Source organism: Phaseolus vulgaris, chromosome 2 (assembly GCF_000499845.2).
Source record: "Phaseolus vulgaris cultivar G19833 chromosome 2, P. vulgaris v2.0, whole genome shotgun sequence".
In the NCBI taxonomy this organism is placed as follows: Eukaryota; Viridiplantae; Streptophyta; class Magnoliopsida; order Fabales; family Fabaceae; genus Phaseolus; species Phaseolus vulgaris.
The window spans coordinates 15,741,447-15,758,472 of record NC_023758.2 but is presented as its reverse complement, the minus strand read 5'-3'; the positions used below and the strand labels follow the sequence as shown (position 1 = coordinate 15,758,472).

The 17,026-nt window shown below is 32.5% G+C and overlaps 2 protein-coding genes across 2 annotated transcripts; one reads left to right on the top strand and one right to left on the bottom strand.

Moving 5' to 3' along the window:
* Nucleotides 1-479: 479 nt before the first annotated feature.
* LOC137810799 (isopentenyl phosphate kinase) lies at nucleotides 480-6,121 on the top strand. The gene is made up of 12 exons (XM_068612240.1): nucleotides 480-678; nucleotides 977-1,201; nucleotides 1,897-1,994; nucleotides 2,531-2,573; nucleotides 3,381-3,442; nucleotides 3,571-3,627; nucleotides 4,400-4,435; nucleotides 4,515-4,592; nucleotides 5,149-5,215; nucleotides 5,305-5,358; nucleotides 5,590-5,693; nucleotides 5,769-6,121. Exons 1-12 carry the CDS (start codon nucleotides 591-593, stop codon nucleotides 5,862-5,864), a joined length of 1,008 nt encoding a protein of 335 aa, XP_068468341.1. The 5' UTR covers nucleotides 480-590; the 3' UTR covers nucleotides 5,865-6,121.
* A 3,015-nt stretch (nucleotides 6,122-9,136) lies between these two features.
* LOC137810798 (eukaryotic translation initiation factor 5A) lies at nucleotides 9,137-10,897 on the bottom strand. Its single transcript, XM_068612239.1, has 5 exons — nucleotides 10,678-10,897; nucleotides 10,267-10,389; nucleotides 10,112-10,168; nucleotides 9,639-9,713; nucleotides 9,137-9,493 (listed from the first exon to the last, which is right to left on the bottom strand). Exons 1-5 carry the CDS (start codon nucleotides 10,798-10,800, stop codon nucleotides 9,392-9,394), a joined length of 480 nt encoding a protein of 159 aa, XP_068468340.1. The 5' UTR covers nucleotides 10,801-10,897; the 3' UTR covers nucleotides 9,137-9,391.
* Nucleotides 10,898-17,026: the final 6,129 nt, after the last annotated feature.

Here is a 17,026-nt window from a genome sequence, read left to right as displayed (position 1 = left end):
ATATAAAATTAAATAATAAATTATTTTTAAATATAATCCAAATAAATTGTTATAAAATATCACTATAAATTTCTAAAAAAACAAAATTTTAAATAAGTTATACTACATAACATAAATTTAAATAAAATTAATCTATTTAAGAAATTGATTTTAATCAGTTTAAAGAAAAAATAAAAATTTATGAAATCAAATTTAGAACAATATTTTAATTATTAATTTTTTTTATCAATAATTTTATGTTATTTGATTTAAATTTATTATTTATATTAGGCGTTGGAAAAAATTAACCTGTTTTAAATTATAGAAAAAAAATAACGTTTTAAAAGAAAAATAATATAATCTTTAGCTATTAATATTGTTTCCAAACATATATAACTTGTGAAGAGCTATAATCTCTGTAAAAAAAAATTATTCTTGATGCTCTCTACCTAGTTGCCAGTACATCAACCCAGCATTAACCATTTACATAACTTTGAAAATTAAAAAATAAAAATAAAAAAACTAAAATTGAAGTTGAACCATGAAAAAGATAGTCAAACATTCACTTCTTTGATAGGTGACGTTGGGGTGTTGAGAATCGGAGAAGGGGAATGGAGAAGAACAAGAATCAGAGCCAAACACTCACTTCCTCACCCCTTTCTCCTTTCACTCAGTCAATCCGTTGCATAGTCAAACTCGGTATCACACTCTCTCGGCTTTTGTATCTGAACTAAACTCCTTTTTATTATTTGCATATTTTCCTTCCAAAGATTGTTGCTTTACAATGCTGCTATCCTCTTCCATATCAAAGTATGTATTTTCTCTTTCATATAAGCATCTGGGGTGTATCTTATTGACAAACAGACAGACCCCAGAAGAGTTTTTGTTCTGTTCTGTAAATTTTTTGGACGAGACCCTTTAGTGTTGTACATGGATTTCTTCACTGTGAGGGTTTTCCATCAGTGGAAAAGTGAAATGCTTTTGGTGGGGTATTCAGGAGGAGCCGCTGTCACCTGCAAAAATGAATTGGAGATGGTAAATGAGGAGATTCTTCAGAAGGTTTCAGAACAGCTGAGGCAAGCTATGATTGCATCTTCTGAGAAGCCTCCCGGGATGGATTGGAGCAAGAGATCTGGAGGGTCAGAAATTTGCTGCAACCCGGATGAATTTGGAGATCATTCTGCCATGGAATGTAGCCCTTTCATTGTTGTTCATGGAGCAGGTTCCTTGAGTTCCTTTTCTTTTTTTCTTTGTTTTGAAGTAAGCTTTTTTTTCCCTAATAATAATAATAATAATATTAAAAATAAGAATTCAATTAGAATAGTGAATATATTGACAAGATAAAGGCATTTTACACCCATATAATCATATATTGTCATATAAACTCAAGTTTGTTGATTTTTATATTAACTACTTTAAAAGTCATTCTCGGGGATGATTTCTATTGGTTGATGGTATAAGAATTTTCAAATTGATAGTGCATGAAAATTAGACACTAAATTAGTTTTTTTTTAATATTTTGAAGTCGGACATAGTGAGGAATTAGTACACAAGATTACCTCGGTCTTCCAATTATTTATGACACCAAATTAAATGATAGTTAGTGTCATGAGATTTACCTTCATGGACCAATTTGATATATTTGATGTTATTTTAAGGATCATTTAATGGAAAAATGAAAGAAAATATGACATTAAAGGACCATATTGATGAAAAATTGCCACATATATCTTTTCTGTACTAATTTGATGTATATGTATTTATAAATGGAAGACCAATTTGATGTTTGTAATCTATTAGTTGTTATAAATTATTCAAATTGAAACTGTTATAGTGATAAAGTATTATATGTTGCGCTGGAGGGACGGAGTTCCCTGAATTAACAGTGTTTTGTCCTCAAACCTGTGGTTATCTCAGGTTCTTTTGGGCACTTCCAAGCTAGCAAATCCGGGGTCCACAAGGGGCAGTTGAATAAACCTCTTGTCAAAGGTGGCTTTGTTGCTACGAGAATATCTGTAAGTAATTATTGGCAAGATCTCTGCACTTGTATTTACTTCTGAATCTAACATGTGCACATGACAGTTTTTAACTTAAAAGAGCAGAATTGGATTGGTGGCTTGATGTCTGACATCATCTGGAATCTGGTTTATGATGAATATATTTTTGGGGTCTGCCATAATTCTCAAAAGCTTAGATTGTAAGCGGTAGGTATATTTCTCAACTATAGAGGAGATTAGTGAAGTGTGAAATATCACAAAAGAGATTATTGGTTGGTGCAATCTCGCACACCACAATGCAACAAAAAAACATTGGGTCTTCATCAGTGCCATATTTTATATATTAGAGAAATTGGCCAAGGTGTATCACTAGAGTGTTATGATAATATTAATTATTTTTATTTGTACTTATATATGTTTGGTCTGAATGTTTTATAGTCCTTGATTATTATGCAGAACATCTTTTTTCAATATTAATAAACTGTTTATATGCAAATTACTTTCAGAATGAGAATTGTCTCTGTTCTTATCATTCTGTTTATTTTTTATTTCAGGTAACCACTCTTAATCTGGAAATTGTTAGAGCACTAGCCAGAGGTAGTTTTGCAATTATTGTTATCTATATATGATCACATGTTCTTCTTGTATTAGAGCTTTGTGCATTGATCTTTTGTGTCAAACCTTTATGCTTTTAGATACATGATCTAGCTGGTCATCAGTAATGTACTCAATGTTATCATGGTAACATCATGATACAAATTTAAACTTTTCAGTCAATGAGATTTGGCTAAGATGGTTGTTGTCTATCTCCACCAGTCTTCTGTTCATGTTTGGTCACTATTTTGATATTACTAATGTGAAATGCTGATGTATGCTTTTACAAAGTCTGTGCTTTTACAAAATCTGTAAGGTTAACAGAAGAAACTTCTGCAAGTAAAAGTCAAACGAAATTTTGTATCTGTGCAAACTCTTTTTTGGCTCTTACAATTATCAGAACACCAATAACTCACTATAATTGGAGGTTTTTGCAGCATATCCATTTTCAATCTATTGAATGAGGTTTCTATTCTCGAGCGTGCGATTAGGAGGAATCCCGATAGTGGGTAACACAATATGCTTAACAAACTTAATTAGGATAAACTCGTATACTATCTTAAGAAAATGAAATTTAAGTCTATCATAACCTCACAAAACCAGTTTAGTAAGATGAGGTTTGCACCCATTTATATATTATAATTTGATCATATTTCTAGTTGATGTGTGATCTTCAACAATAATAATTACCCTTCAACTGAATTTTAATACCTGCTGCTATCTGTTATTCTGTTTCATCCCCTTTTTTGGCTTCCTGCTCTTTGCAAAGTAATGGTATTCATTTTAAAAGGTATTCGTCTCTCTGTGCAGAGGGCATTCCTTCAATTGGAATGTCACCTTTCTCATGTGGATGGATCACCAGGGAGAGATATGTTAGTAAACTTTTAACTGAATATTTGTCAGATCATACTCATCAACACAAAAAATTGTACACTTGTTTGTCTTCCTTTTCAGATAATGTTATATCTTACTGATCTAACTTCATATTTAACATGTGCAGATATCTTCAGCTGATTTATCTTCAGTGGCTAAGGCAATTGATTCTGGTTTTACACCGGTAAGAGTGAATGTTAAATTTATTTCACTATTTTTAAGCTTTTAAATATTTTTCTACTCTTTTAACCTTTCCTCATTGCTTCATATAGATGTTCTTTTATTGTTTCTAAATATTTCTTAGAAAAATCATTTGGTCCTAGTACTTAAAATGTTGAAGTTACAAAATTATTGTATGACTGGTATATCGGTGATCATGATTTTTTCATGGGTAGTGCATGTAGAGAAAAAGAAATTTAGAGTGTTGGATCTGCTAACTTCCCTACTATATGTTATAGTCACTAGTTGATACATTGCTGGCTGGCGGATAGGGCTCTACCATATGAAAATATAGTCAGTTTGGATAATCTTCTTAGAAAGCACTTAAGAAGATAAAATCAACTTATGTAATTTTTTCAAGAGCCTCCTTATTTATCTTTTTCACGAGCACAATGGACTTCTCGGAGTTATTTTGTATGCTACAAATGAAGTACTTATCTCAGTTGAATTGCTCGCATAAGCTAGAGCTAATCCAAAATGGGTCATAGTTCCCAACAATGCCCTCTTTTCTTGAGTACTATATTGTTCTTTATGCAATGTCAAAAGCAAATGAATTGTTATATACAGCATTTAATGAAATATATGAAAAATATTAAAATCTGAATATAAAGTTCCAGTAATAAAGTTTTACCGTTATCTTTTTTCCTTTGACTCTTTGAGGGTTCTAAATTTTGTAATTGTTTTTCTTTTTCTTTTTTTTTCCTTTGAATAACATTAACCTCATTATAATTTGTCAGGTTCTGCATGGAGATGCAGTGCTCGATGAGATTCAGGTAGAGACTAAGTGTATTCAGTTTTATTGTTCATTATTCACTATCAATGGAATGCCATTACAAGTTAGTTTGTTTTCAGGGATGCACTATTTTGAGTGGAGATGTTATCATAAGTCATCTGGCAGCGTACTCAAAGCCTAAATATGTTGTTTTTCTGGTATCCTCCATATATCATTTGTAACAATTTTTAGTCTTTAATTTCAACAAATATAGGCTCTTTATGAACATACCAAACCCAACAGTTTTCTAGTTAGTATGATATAGAGTTCCTTCATATCTCCAAATGATGAATAAATATCTTGAATATATTGCTAATAACAACCTCAACTTTTTATTTTCATTTCTCACCACATTTGTAATACTCCAAATGGCTGAGAGCAGTTTAGCTATCACGAAGGTCTGTATGTTTATGTTTTAATTTTCTCTCAATGAAAATCCCCATATAGGGCAAAAAATGTTTGGTGCAAATAAAAGTTCCTTGAAACATGTCCAAACTGACATTTACGTTGGTTGAAATCTGTAGCAAACATGCATTTGATGTTAAAGAATTGTATTTGCAAACACTACAAATATGCAAGATCTGCGAAACCAAAATTTTGAATTATCATGAAACAACGAAAGCATTCTATCACCAATTATATATATATATATATATATATATCTTATATTTTACAAGACATTATATGAATGTTTCCATTAAATATGACTCAAAGACAGATGTATATGGGGTTTATGATCGCCCTCCAACAGAACCTGATGCAATACTCTTAAAGGAGATTGGTAAGGATTTGTTGTATACTTGATCTTCAATATGGTGTAATATCTTCATGATTGGGTATTATCAGCATCACTTTCAATTGTTGTGACAGCTGTTGCTGACGATGGAAGCTGGTCAGTTGTAAAACCGAAGTTGCAGAACTCAAGTGAGTGGACTTGGCAAATCAACATTCATTTTTCTTTCTCTTCTATTATGTGGTCTGATAAATTTTGCAGTGGGGCAGTTTCTGAAATTATTAGCCCAGTAACTGTTCTAAGAAAATTTTTTAGACATTCACAATGACTTAGTTATTCCTTTCTTTCTGGTTATTTCTTTTGAGGGCTTAAATTGAGCTGAAATATATGGAATGCATTTTCCTGGCATATGTTCTCTACAGTTGAACTAACAGTTGCTGCTCATGATACAACTGGTGGGATGAAAACAAAGATATCAGAAGCTGCAATGATAGCAAAACATGGAATTGATGTCTACATTGTTAAGGTAATGTTTGTTACATTTGATCTGTTTGTCTTTTACGTCAGAACTCCTAATGTGAAACCTTTTGCTGCATTTCAGGCAGCTACAAGCCACTCATTAAGGGCCTTAAATGGAGATCTGAGAAGTAGCATCCCTGACGACTGGCTTGGGACTGTTGTTCGGTCCTTGAAATAAATCTGCCATCACAAAATCTTTTGCATAGCTCCCAACAATCAACATGAAGTAGTTACTTTTGGCCACATCATGAATATGAGTTGTATATCTAAATAATACAACTCACAAACCATGTGTCAAATGCTAAATGAATGAATTACTCATAATCATTTGACATTTCCATTTTATGTGCAATCAAGATTAGGTACATGGATTACTTGATGTCAGTAGACTTGGTTATAAACCAAATTTTCAAGGAAATGCAATTTTTCTGTAAACTTTGTTGAGTAGCTTATTTGGCCTATGCAAGTTGTGTCTGGCTACATCAATATTTTCAAGTGCTTGCCAGGGTTACTTTTGCAACACTTCATCCCCAAATACATTGAAACAAATTAACATATTCGTGGTGGAAATGCAATCCTTATTGCCTAAAGAGTTCAGTGAATGAAAAAGGATTTCTAAACATCCAAAAGCGCAAGTATAAGATTTAGTTGAAACTTGACAATTCATTTATGCCTCATCTTTCTACTGAAGGAACTGGCATATGATCTTTCCATATAAAAGAATATGGAATTCAATAGAGAAAACAACAGTACAAGATTCAGGATCACATTTTTCATTCCCAGAACAAAGCATAAATGTGAGTTTCAATTGATAAACATCATAATGAAGAAAGTTAATTAGAAAGTTTAAAGGGTATGATAAAGCGTGTAGATAGTATTATTATTGATCATCGTCAACATAAAACCATACAATTTGGTAGAGGTGGAGCTTAAATTGCTATTTACTGTTTTGCTTATGAGCATAAGTTGAGGTCTTGTGTTTGAATAATTTAAACTCACAACTTCACCGTGATTGCTTGATGTGCTTGTTCACGAAAATAGAGGTAAAGGAATGGTTCTATGTAGAGTTTACAACATGAAAATTCAGTCAGGTCTATCTTCAAGTTATAGTTACTTGAACTTGGGGATATTGAAAAGAATGTAGCACAATTTGAAATGAAATTATTGTACAAATTATATAAGATTATATCAATTCTTTTTGTTATATTCTTTTAAAATATACTCTTAGGATCAATTTGCTTTTGGGCATTCGATTATTGTATTGTATGTATTAAAAATATGTTGTTTTATACATGAATAAATAAGTATTTTATTATTACAATTTTGTCAGGGTTTCCTTCACCTACTACACTTTGTAAATGTTACTACAGACAAAATAATTTATTGGAATTTAAATCTACTGGGATGTACTATATATCTGTAAATGATTTCAAGTTGTTTGTTATTGATTTTGAGCTAGGATATATCAGATATCAAATACACAATTTTGTCACATATCAAGTAATATCTGCTTTGACTACATTATTTACTTCTTTATTCCTCCTTTTCCATTCTTAAGTACCTTTCTCTCCATAGTGTAGCAAAGAGATTAATTTTGTAGGTATCACTCCCTTTGTTCATATATATATCTGTTTAACATGAACTTTTTATTTTCTTTTTCTGTACAACCTTTTGGGCTGATGTTGAGAATCCATAGAGAGAAATATTGAGAGGAAATGGATACAAATTTTGTTGATTAAACCTCGTTTGCACTGAAGACAAATTCCAATTTATAGGCTTCAGAGATAGTTTGAAATTAGAATCCCTAACGGACTTAGTTTACTCAACAAATTTATGATAGAATACAGTTGTAGTAACTTACACCAAGCTAACCAATCAAATTTTATGTTGCGGTTTATGCTTCAATATGTTAAGAGCTGAAGTTTACTTGTTGCTTTTTCATCCAAACTAAGTTTATACAACTAATTTATGGCAGAATACAGTTATGGTAACTTACACCTTGCAAATCAATTGCTATGCTACGATTTTATGCTTCAATACGTTAGTCATAATAGTAGAAGTTTTCTGGCTTCTTTTTCATTTTTGTAGAAGGTATACACATTTTTCTTTTTAAATGTAATTTGACAGCTTAAGAAGGCATATATAGTAAAGTAAAATGCTTCCTTTGGATCAGGAGATTGGGAAGATTTGTAGAGGTTATAGCTAAGTTTATATCATGCTAGAGTGTTAGTGCTCCCAATTACCCAAAAAAAAGGCTTAAATTTTTTTTACTGTATACAGAATGCCCTAAACCCTAATAAACAACTTTAATCATAGATTATTGAACTATAATAATAAATTATTGTTTTAGTTATATTCATATAAATTTATTGTTTTAATTCATAATTTATTGTTTTAGTTATATTCATATAAATTTATTGTTTTAATTCATATTCATATAACTGAGTTTATTTAGGTCTTAACTATTTTTTCTTTACAAATGGACTTTGCAAAAATTCGAATGGTTTCTTTGAATCAAAACAAAAAAACAAATATAAGAAAAAGGAAAAAGTAACATCGACAATATCTCATACGTAGAATTGAAAGCAATTTTTTTGTCAAATACAAAAATTCTAAAAAATTGGAAATTGAGATACTGTTAACAAAATCTAAACCATAAGATTTTTCCAATATCCTTGAAGCAAAAAACCTATAAAAAGACACAATGATTTTTCCAATATCCTTGAAGCAAAAAACCTATAAAAAGACACAATGTGTTGCTCTAAATTATGAAAGTTGTATGAAACATGTTGTACTAATATACTAAGAAGATAACCAAGGATACAAGAGACACTTCCAACTTTGATCAGTCATCTCGGCCTACAAGACAAAGTCGCACCTAATGTCGAGATCGAGTGGACTTCAACAAAAAAGGACTAAACATAAACTAGAGTATCATATTCTTTCTTCTGATCTTCTTATAAAAAAAAGTTTGTAAATAAATTGGACTCAATCCAAATAGAAAATACGCTAGAATAAGATTTACATAGCATAGGAGTATAGAAGTGTACTTATAAATTGAGCTTGTTAGGATAGGGAGGTAGCACTAACTTCTAGAAGTTAATTGAAAAAAATTAGAAGTTAATTTATAAAAATTCTCCAACTTGTAAAATCTCTCTTATGTTACTTCTCCAAGATTACTCAGAAGCTTCTTACTTTCATTTTTTCTATAAAATTTTATCCAAACAAATTCAATATAAGTAAAGACAATTTAACAAGAATTTGAGGCAATGTTCTACCTTCTCTATCTCTTGAAGGTACAGAATTCAAGCAAAAAACAAAAAACAATTCAGTACAGAATTCAGGGATCGCATTTTTCTTATCCCTAGCAAAGCATATATTTCAAAATGCAATTAAGAAACATCATAATGAAGAAAGTTTTATCAGAAAAGGGTCTGAAAAGCGTGCAAATAGCATCAATGGCAATGACCAAATATAACTTAACAACATTTAACAGTTCATGGTTCAAGTATTGATCCAACACAATAAAAATATAGGTCAAGGACTCCCAAATAAAGCCATCCAACTTAGACCACATCTTGTAAGAATGGTACAATTTTTGGCTGATATAGCATACAAACCCACATAAAAGAGAAAAATAGAAACAAATACTATATCATCTCAGTTACAACTTAAGCCTTCCAGCATTAAACTGACATGGAACTATTACTTGGGACCAATGTCCTTAAGGGCACAAATCTGCTCCTCTCCCATAGCAGACATAACAGACACAACCAGATCTTTGCCCTCAGAAAATCCATCCTTGATCTGCTTGATACAGATTCAAATCAGTAGAAGAAAAAGCAAATAATGAAAGTTTAACAGATTATCAAGATCATGCCAGTTTCCTCACATTGTTTGATTGGACAAATAATGCCATAATTATGTAAGAGTAGGTATCAAACAAACTAACCTGCGAAAGCAGACTTTCATCGGTTGGAAGCCTAAGATCATCCTTAGTACCACCAGTCTCAGTCAGCAGACTCACCTAATATATTCAATGAAAGGAAAACAAACACTATTAACCAATTGTCAAACTATATTAACCACACCATATCAGGAGAAAATGTGAAAAATGGAACTACAAAACTATACATGGATATGATAAAGATGAAATTTTAATTATATATAGTTTATTAACTACACATGCATCAACTATTGATCTTGCTACTTTCATCATTTGGTGTGATTCAGCATTTTTAAAGAAAATTGATCATAAACTAAAATAATCCAAACATGCCATTAAAGAAAATCAAATAACCACTTGACCTACTAAAATAACTTTGTTTACATCACATCAAATCAAATCACTTTGGGGTATCAATATCTCATAAGTGAATAAGAAAGGGTAAGGAGTAAAAGATAGAAGTGCAATTGAAATCTTACAAATCCATCCTCTGATATATCGATGAGCTGGTAGTCAGTACGATTGACATGAGGAACCTGTTGTAACCACAAAACAGATAAATCATACCATAATAAAGCATAAGTGGCCTAATTAAAAAGGTAAAACCCAAATCCAAAAGATACTCAATACATACATCACAGTTATGGGAAGATGGCACAATATCCTCAAGCTTTTTTCCTGTGAAGATGTCAATTCCAACAAAGTGACACTTTGCGTGTCCATGCTTGCCAGTTTTGGAAGTTGAAACCTCCACAACCTGTCCAGCCAAAACAACCCCATAAATAAAAAACAAAACTTTAACCTAGTTTTCCACAAACAAAATCCCTCAAAAGAGGAAAAGCCATAGAGAGGGACAAAGTTTCACATGAAACTCAATTTCATCAAAAAGAACCAAGTGGGGTCTGATTAATCGCGTCAATTGTCTCGATCCACTAAACAAAAAGAAACCTTTCGACAAAATTCAGTGCAAGCCCGATCAAAAGTGAAAAACTTAAAAGGGTATCATTTTGTCCCAAAAAAAACAGAGAGAAAGGAAAAAATGAACCTTGCATGGCCTGTTCTTGATGACAATGTAACCGTTTTTGCGGATAGTCCCAGCTTGTTGGGGAAATGTCTTTGATGCTCCAGCATCAGCCTTTGACTCGAAGTGGTGTTCCTCGTCCGACATGGTTATGGTTCCTCACAAGCATCATAATGTATGAAGCCTCTAGTTTTCTTCTTATAGAGGCACTTGAGAAGAACATTGTAACATTTTTTTTCATTTTTTTTTTCACGTTTTTTTAGTTGAGGATAACTATTAAATCTTTTTAAGGTAATATTGAACCCACCACTAAACTTCGACTTTATTTTGTAACATTCGGTATAATTAATTAAATAGGAAAAAAGTTAAAAATTTAGAGACCTGATATTTTTATTTTATTTTACAATTTTATTTTTAATAATTATATTTTTTAAATATTTTTCCTGTAATTTGTAATTATATAATTTCATTTCTAATAAATTAAATACTTTTAATTTAATAAAGTATTAACAGTATAATTAATTTTTTAATTATAAATGTATAAGCTTTTAATTTAAAATAATTAATATATTTATTTATTTTAAAAAGTGAATATAAGTATATTCTGGTGCGCTATAATAATAAAAATATGTCATTGATAAATGAAAAGTTATAAAGAATGTATGCCTAATATGAAATATAAATTAAAATTATAGAAATAATATCTATAATTAAATTTTATCGTTGAATTTAGTTTTAAAAAAGTACTAATGACTTGTATCTTGTGTTCTAAAAACTGGAAGGAATTAGTTAACTTAATCAATAGAGTGTTTATCATAAATAAACTATTAGACCCATTTTGTGAAGTAACTCGATTAGAAAAATTAAATAAATCACAGTAGATCAATGAAAATATTTGATGTCTTTTTCTTTATATTTTTCTAATCTTACTTTTTAGATATAATTTATTTCATTGTTATGTATTGTCAAAACTGATATTTAACATATTTAACTCAAAAACCTAAAAAAATATCCCATAATCAAAGTTGTAATGTATATTGTCAACACAGTGAAACAATTGAACCTGTTAACCGTCTTCATTAATTTGATTTTATTTAAAACATTACATATATTATTTGTTGAACTCATTAATAAATATTTTAAGGTATGCAATATCTATAATATATTTATATAAAAAATATGCAAAACGTTTTAAATATGCATACATTATACTTGATATTTACAACGAATAAACTATGATATGTAAAGAAAAATTATAAAAAAGAAAATGTTAAAAATGAAAGTTTTAATCTTTTAAAACTTTTTTAATTTAAGAGGAAACTAGTGAAAAGGAAACTTGTTTTAAATTGAAGAACAATAAGTAAAAACTGAAAAGAAAATAGTAATATATTTAATTCATGTGATAAATAAATTTAATTATATATTAGTATATTTAAAAAATATTTAAATAATCTAATATAAAATATATATTAAACTTTTTATTTTTCTTAAATAATTATATTAATTTAAAAATGTTACTTAAAGTTTGTTGGAAAAATATTATTAAAGGGAATCATTGTATTTAAAGTATTCATAACTTTGTAAATATTTTTTTAAAATATATAAAAAAATTGTAAAGTATACGTGAGGATTGGGAAGTTGTATGGAATAATATACATACAGAAGTTTTTAATGACACACGTCTCATCCATGTTTACTTCCAAAATTATGCGTTTCTTTTCTTTGGTTTATTCCGTAGAAAAGTCTTCACGCAGTGCAGTGTTGGATTTGCGTTCATCCAACGCCACAACTAGGTGTCGCCACGTGTGCTTCTCTGTGACCCACACTTCATCGTGCTTTTTTTTTTCTTTTTTTTTCTTTCAAAATTTTACCATATTTTTATCTCATAACTTAAAAATTGCTTCTCAACCGCCAAAATATTTGCATTTAAGTGCGTTTCAAAGCAATGATTAAAAAATGTATGATATCTACTTTTATCTATATAGTATCTGAAAAGAGAAAAATATTGATATGAGGTAAGAGAATAAGACTAAAAACACTTGAAAGTAAGTGGGAAAAAAAAATTAAGATTGTTCGAAAAAGGAAAAAGAAAACATATAATAGAAAATATGTTTATTGAAGTTAAAAAATTAAAATAAAGAAACTTCTTTCTAAACCATTGTTCTTGTTGACTCTCTCGTTGGTTGATTTGGATGGAAAGCTTCACTTCTAACTGTTTCCTCTAGATTTTGCTCTGCGTATTCTCGTTGTACTGGAACGTGACTCCGTTGGAACAGAGGGAGCACTACTTGTTGATCACACTCCGACCGACGATCAAGTTAGTGAGAACTTATGAAAATAAGATAAGTATTCAGTTTCAGTCTAGTATTAAAAAACAACGTACCTTAGGGTCTCAAGTCTTTTTTATAACTATCTCTTTAACAACTTTTTCTTAAAATAATATAATCTCAACTAAAAAGCATAACAAAAACAATATTCTGCCTACGGACACCTTTACTCACGGTGCTAACTTGCATACGAGAATCTCGTGCACCCTTATTTTCGGGTGCTCTCCGTTTAACTAATATCACCATATATTCAATTAACAACCTCATTCACATATTTATTTAACTACTACGTATATTCACAAATATTCTATTATAACAACTTAATATATATCGACATATATATTTAACTAACAAATTTATATTAATATACGACCAAACTTATTATTTTAATTATTCTCTATCGGGCTTACCAACAAAATTGGGCCAAACTCATGGCCCACCCTCTAGACCCAATAGCCGAGCTGACCATACCTACATGCCTATACCGAGGTCCTGAGCACTCATGTCTGGTACACAGGCCCCCAGGCTCGAGCTGAGCTTGACTAAGCGAAGATGCTTTCGAGTGCTTTGGTGGTTGACATGACGATTTCTCAGTGGGTAGGTGTTGCGCGGTGCACAGAGTGTTTCTGAGGCGACGTCTCACCACACTTAACCTAGTGCATACACGTGGCATCCTAATCGATGGTGGGAAAGCATTACCACTTCCCAACGTTCAAAAACTTATTCTCATTTTACTGTTTCATTTCTCTTAAACCTCTAAACACTCTCAGACTTCTTAGCTTCCTCTCCACGCTTCCACTTCCTTACTTTATAAACTCTCGCACATTTGAGATCCTCCATAGCAAAGAAAACTCTTCCTCCCAATCACTTAACATAACAGGTATTTTCTCTTTACCACTCTCCATCATCGAGCATTCATTTACTGATTATACTTCATGAGCTCATCATCAAGCATTTCATATTATTAATCAGATTACCTGAGTTAAGAATCTTTCTGGATTCACCATTTTCTGTTGATGATTTTTGGTTACTTGCCGATTGCGTTGTATGAACTTAGAACATGTCTCATTTTACTCTGAATTTGCTCATACTGCTTGGTCTTTAAAAATATTTGTATATGTTTTGTGTTTATGTTTTAGATATAATCTGCAATGGATTACAAAACCTTGTATCCCTAGGCACCCTCGAATCTTTTAGATGAAACCTCTTCTTATACCTCGCATGAGCTTATCGTAACCTTAAGAAAAAACGGTTGTCACTTTGGTAAAGAGGATGATAAATTGAGAATAGTTTCGTGTAGGGAGGATGAACCAGTATGCTACGATGATGAATCCTCAGACCCTGAGGGTCCATTTTGTTTCTTTTACGCAACCGTTTTTAAAAAAGTCCTTTTGCGTCTTCCCCTGTCCATTTTTGAAAATAATTGTTAACCGAGCTCAATGTAGCTCCGCCCCAGCTACACCCAAATAGTTTGGCATTCATCCGAGCCTTCATCATTCTTTGCTCACAGTTTAGCCTTTCGCCTTTTGTCGAGGTTTTTCTTTATTTCTTTGAGGCCAAACGCTTGGGCCGCCAACTATGGGTATCCTTTAACGATGCCCCTGGAAGAGCTTTGGTCACCCTCTTTTAGTCTTCCTACAAAACTTTAAAGGTAAATTCTTATAATTCTGTTGTAACAAAAGAAATTTGACCCTTCTGGACGGGTTCCCTTTGTATTGGACCCAAGAGCCATGATTCCAGGGTGCTCGGTGCCTGGAAGACCTACCCCCTTCAGATAAGGAGGTTTGCAAATTTCTGTCGAGCCTGAAGGTTGTCTTTGACACCGCCTTCCTTCTAAGCAAAGAGTTCACTCTTGGTGCTCTAAAAGCTTACACTGGTACTCCTTATTCCCTACCCTTAGTGAGAGGAACCTTTGCTATTCACTTGCTTTTCTTTGCATAGAGGATGTTGTCCAAATTTAGTAAGAAAGAGCTAGAAGAAATGGCCAAGAGGATAAGGTCAGCTGCCAACGTGCCCAAGGATTCCTTAAATTAAAAGCTGAAAGCTTTCGCTACTACTACCTCAACCCCAACTGGCGACGAGGAAACTTTCTCGGGGCCGATCTTCACAAGAAAAAGGAAGGCACTTGCTACCCCTAGCAAGCATTCTCACTCGGATGGGCGTGCTCCTTCTCACCATGCAGCTCCCTCTGAAGACCAGTCTCTACCCCGAGATATGGCGGTTATCCAAGAGGGCGAAGCAGAGAGCTCCAAAGGAAAGAATCTATGGGACCCAAGCCTTAACGCCCCTACATTCCTTGAGAAAGCCCTATTGCCTGCTGAAGAGAGGGAAATGCTTATGGCTCACGACGAAAACCACTTTGTTCGTGAAGCCATACGACAATTCAGCCTAGCCCTTCCCACAAGTTGTTTGGCTGCTACCAAAATGAAAGAGCGGAAGGTGGCAGAGGACTTGAAGGCCCAAGAATCTCCGAGCTCCGCAGAGAGATGGAACACCTGCAAAGTGAGCTCCAGCATACTAAAGACTTACAACAAGAAGCTGAGCAACACTTGGTCGAGAAAACCAAGGAGGCGGCAGGCCAAGCCCAAGAGGCTGCTGAAGAAAAGAGCAGGCTCAATTGAACAAGCATCAGGGCTTCACCCTAAAATTGACTACTCCCAACTTGGCCTAGGTAAAACCATGGTCAATGGTCAATTGAGGGATGAGTAGCCTTACCTTTCAACTATATGTAACTCCTTTAACACTTGAACAATGTAACACTTTATATTTATCAACACCTTTACCTTATGCATGATGATTATGAATATCTTTGCCAATGTATGTCTCGCTATTTAACTTAGTAAACCTCGATTAGCTTAAGCCAATGCATGTTACTTACTTATTAACCTCGACCAGCTTAACCATATCAACTACCGTAAATGCAAATAACTTGTCACTTTAGCTAACTTATATCCACATCTCAAGCGTAAAGTAGCCAGGATAGCAAGAATTCAATTCACAAACTAAGCATGAGAAATCATGGGGTTCTCAAAGAACTAACTTTTTGATGAATTATACCCCATAGCCGCAACGAGTCGATGCTCATTCTCGATGTATATATATATATATATGTGTGTGTGTGTGTGTGTGTGTGTGTGTGTGTGTGTGTGTGTGTGTGTGTGTATAGATTGACATAATAGCTAATTGACTCAATGAGAGTGCATGTATAATGTTGAACAGGAACTGTCAATGTAATGTGTAGTTTTATAAAATTATGAGTTAAATGAAATTCTAAGCTTTGGTATGATTTAATTGTGTGATTTTGGATATTGTGAGATGTGGAATATGATTTTTAATCAAGATATAGTATTTTCAGGAAAGAAAATATCGTGTTAAGATTATTTAGGATGTGCATTGACTAGGGATTCGTCTAGAAGGAGATATCCTGACTCTCCTGAGATAATGAAATCATATAGATGAAGTGATTCAAGTGGTGAGATTAGAAAGAGGTTCATATGAATGGGTAAGTTGTTTGAAAGATAACTAACTTGACATGTTATATGAGTTAACCCTGTCATACTAGGAGAGATGATATTGAAATTATTTATGCGCATAGTTGTGTGGATTTCACAGTGAGATATAGGGATGGCAAAGCGGGGCAGGCCATGCGGGCCGGCCCGTGGCCCGCAGGTAAAAAATGCGGGGCGGGCTAACCTTTTCAATCCGCTAACCCGCATTAGCCCGCCCCGCATTAGCTCGCAGCCCGCGCGGGCCAGCAGCGGGGCGGGCTGGCCTGCTAACCCGCAAGAAAAAAATGTCATTGTTTCAATGTGTGCAGATGACGAAGAAGATTATAATTATGAAAAAATGGATGAAAGTTCTTCTAAGGCGACATCCAATGTTATTGAAATGAAAAAATGTCAATAATGTTTATGTTTAATGTTTTTGTATTAATGTTTATGTTTATGTTTAATGTTTTGGAATTAGGTATGTTTAATGTTTTGGAAGTGGAAGAATAGTGATATTTGATATTTATCTTAATGTTTAATTTTTTGATGTTTGACTAT

Excerpts from the sequence above, each read along its gene's own strand:
- LOC137810799 (XM_068612240.1), top strand. The coding sequence starts at position 591 with ATGGAGAAGAACAAGAATCAGAGCCAAACACTCACTTCCTCACCCCTT. Across the intron at positions 3,443-3,570 it reads GGATCACCAGGGAGAGATAT|ATATCTTCAGCTGATTTATC; the intron begins GTTAGTAAACTT and ends TAACATGTGCAG. Across the intron at positions 5,694-5,768 it reads TTGATGTCTACATTGTTAAG|GCAGCTACAAGCCACTCATT; the intron begins GTAATGTTTGTT and ends GCTGCATTTCAG.
- LOC137810798 (XM_068612239.1), bottom strand. The coding sequence starts at position 10,800 with ATGTCGGACGAGGAACACCACTTCGAGTCAAAGGCTGATGCTGGAGCA. Across the intron at positions 9,714-10,111 it reads ATATATCAGAGGATGGATTT|GTGAGTCTGCTGACTGAGAC; the intron begins GTAAGATTTCAA and ends TGAATATATTAG. Across the intron at positions 9,494-9,638 it reads ATGAAAGTCTGCTTTCGCAG|ATCAAGGATGGATTTTCTGA; the intron begins GTTAGTTTGTTT and ends TGTATCAAGCAG.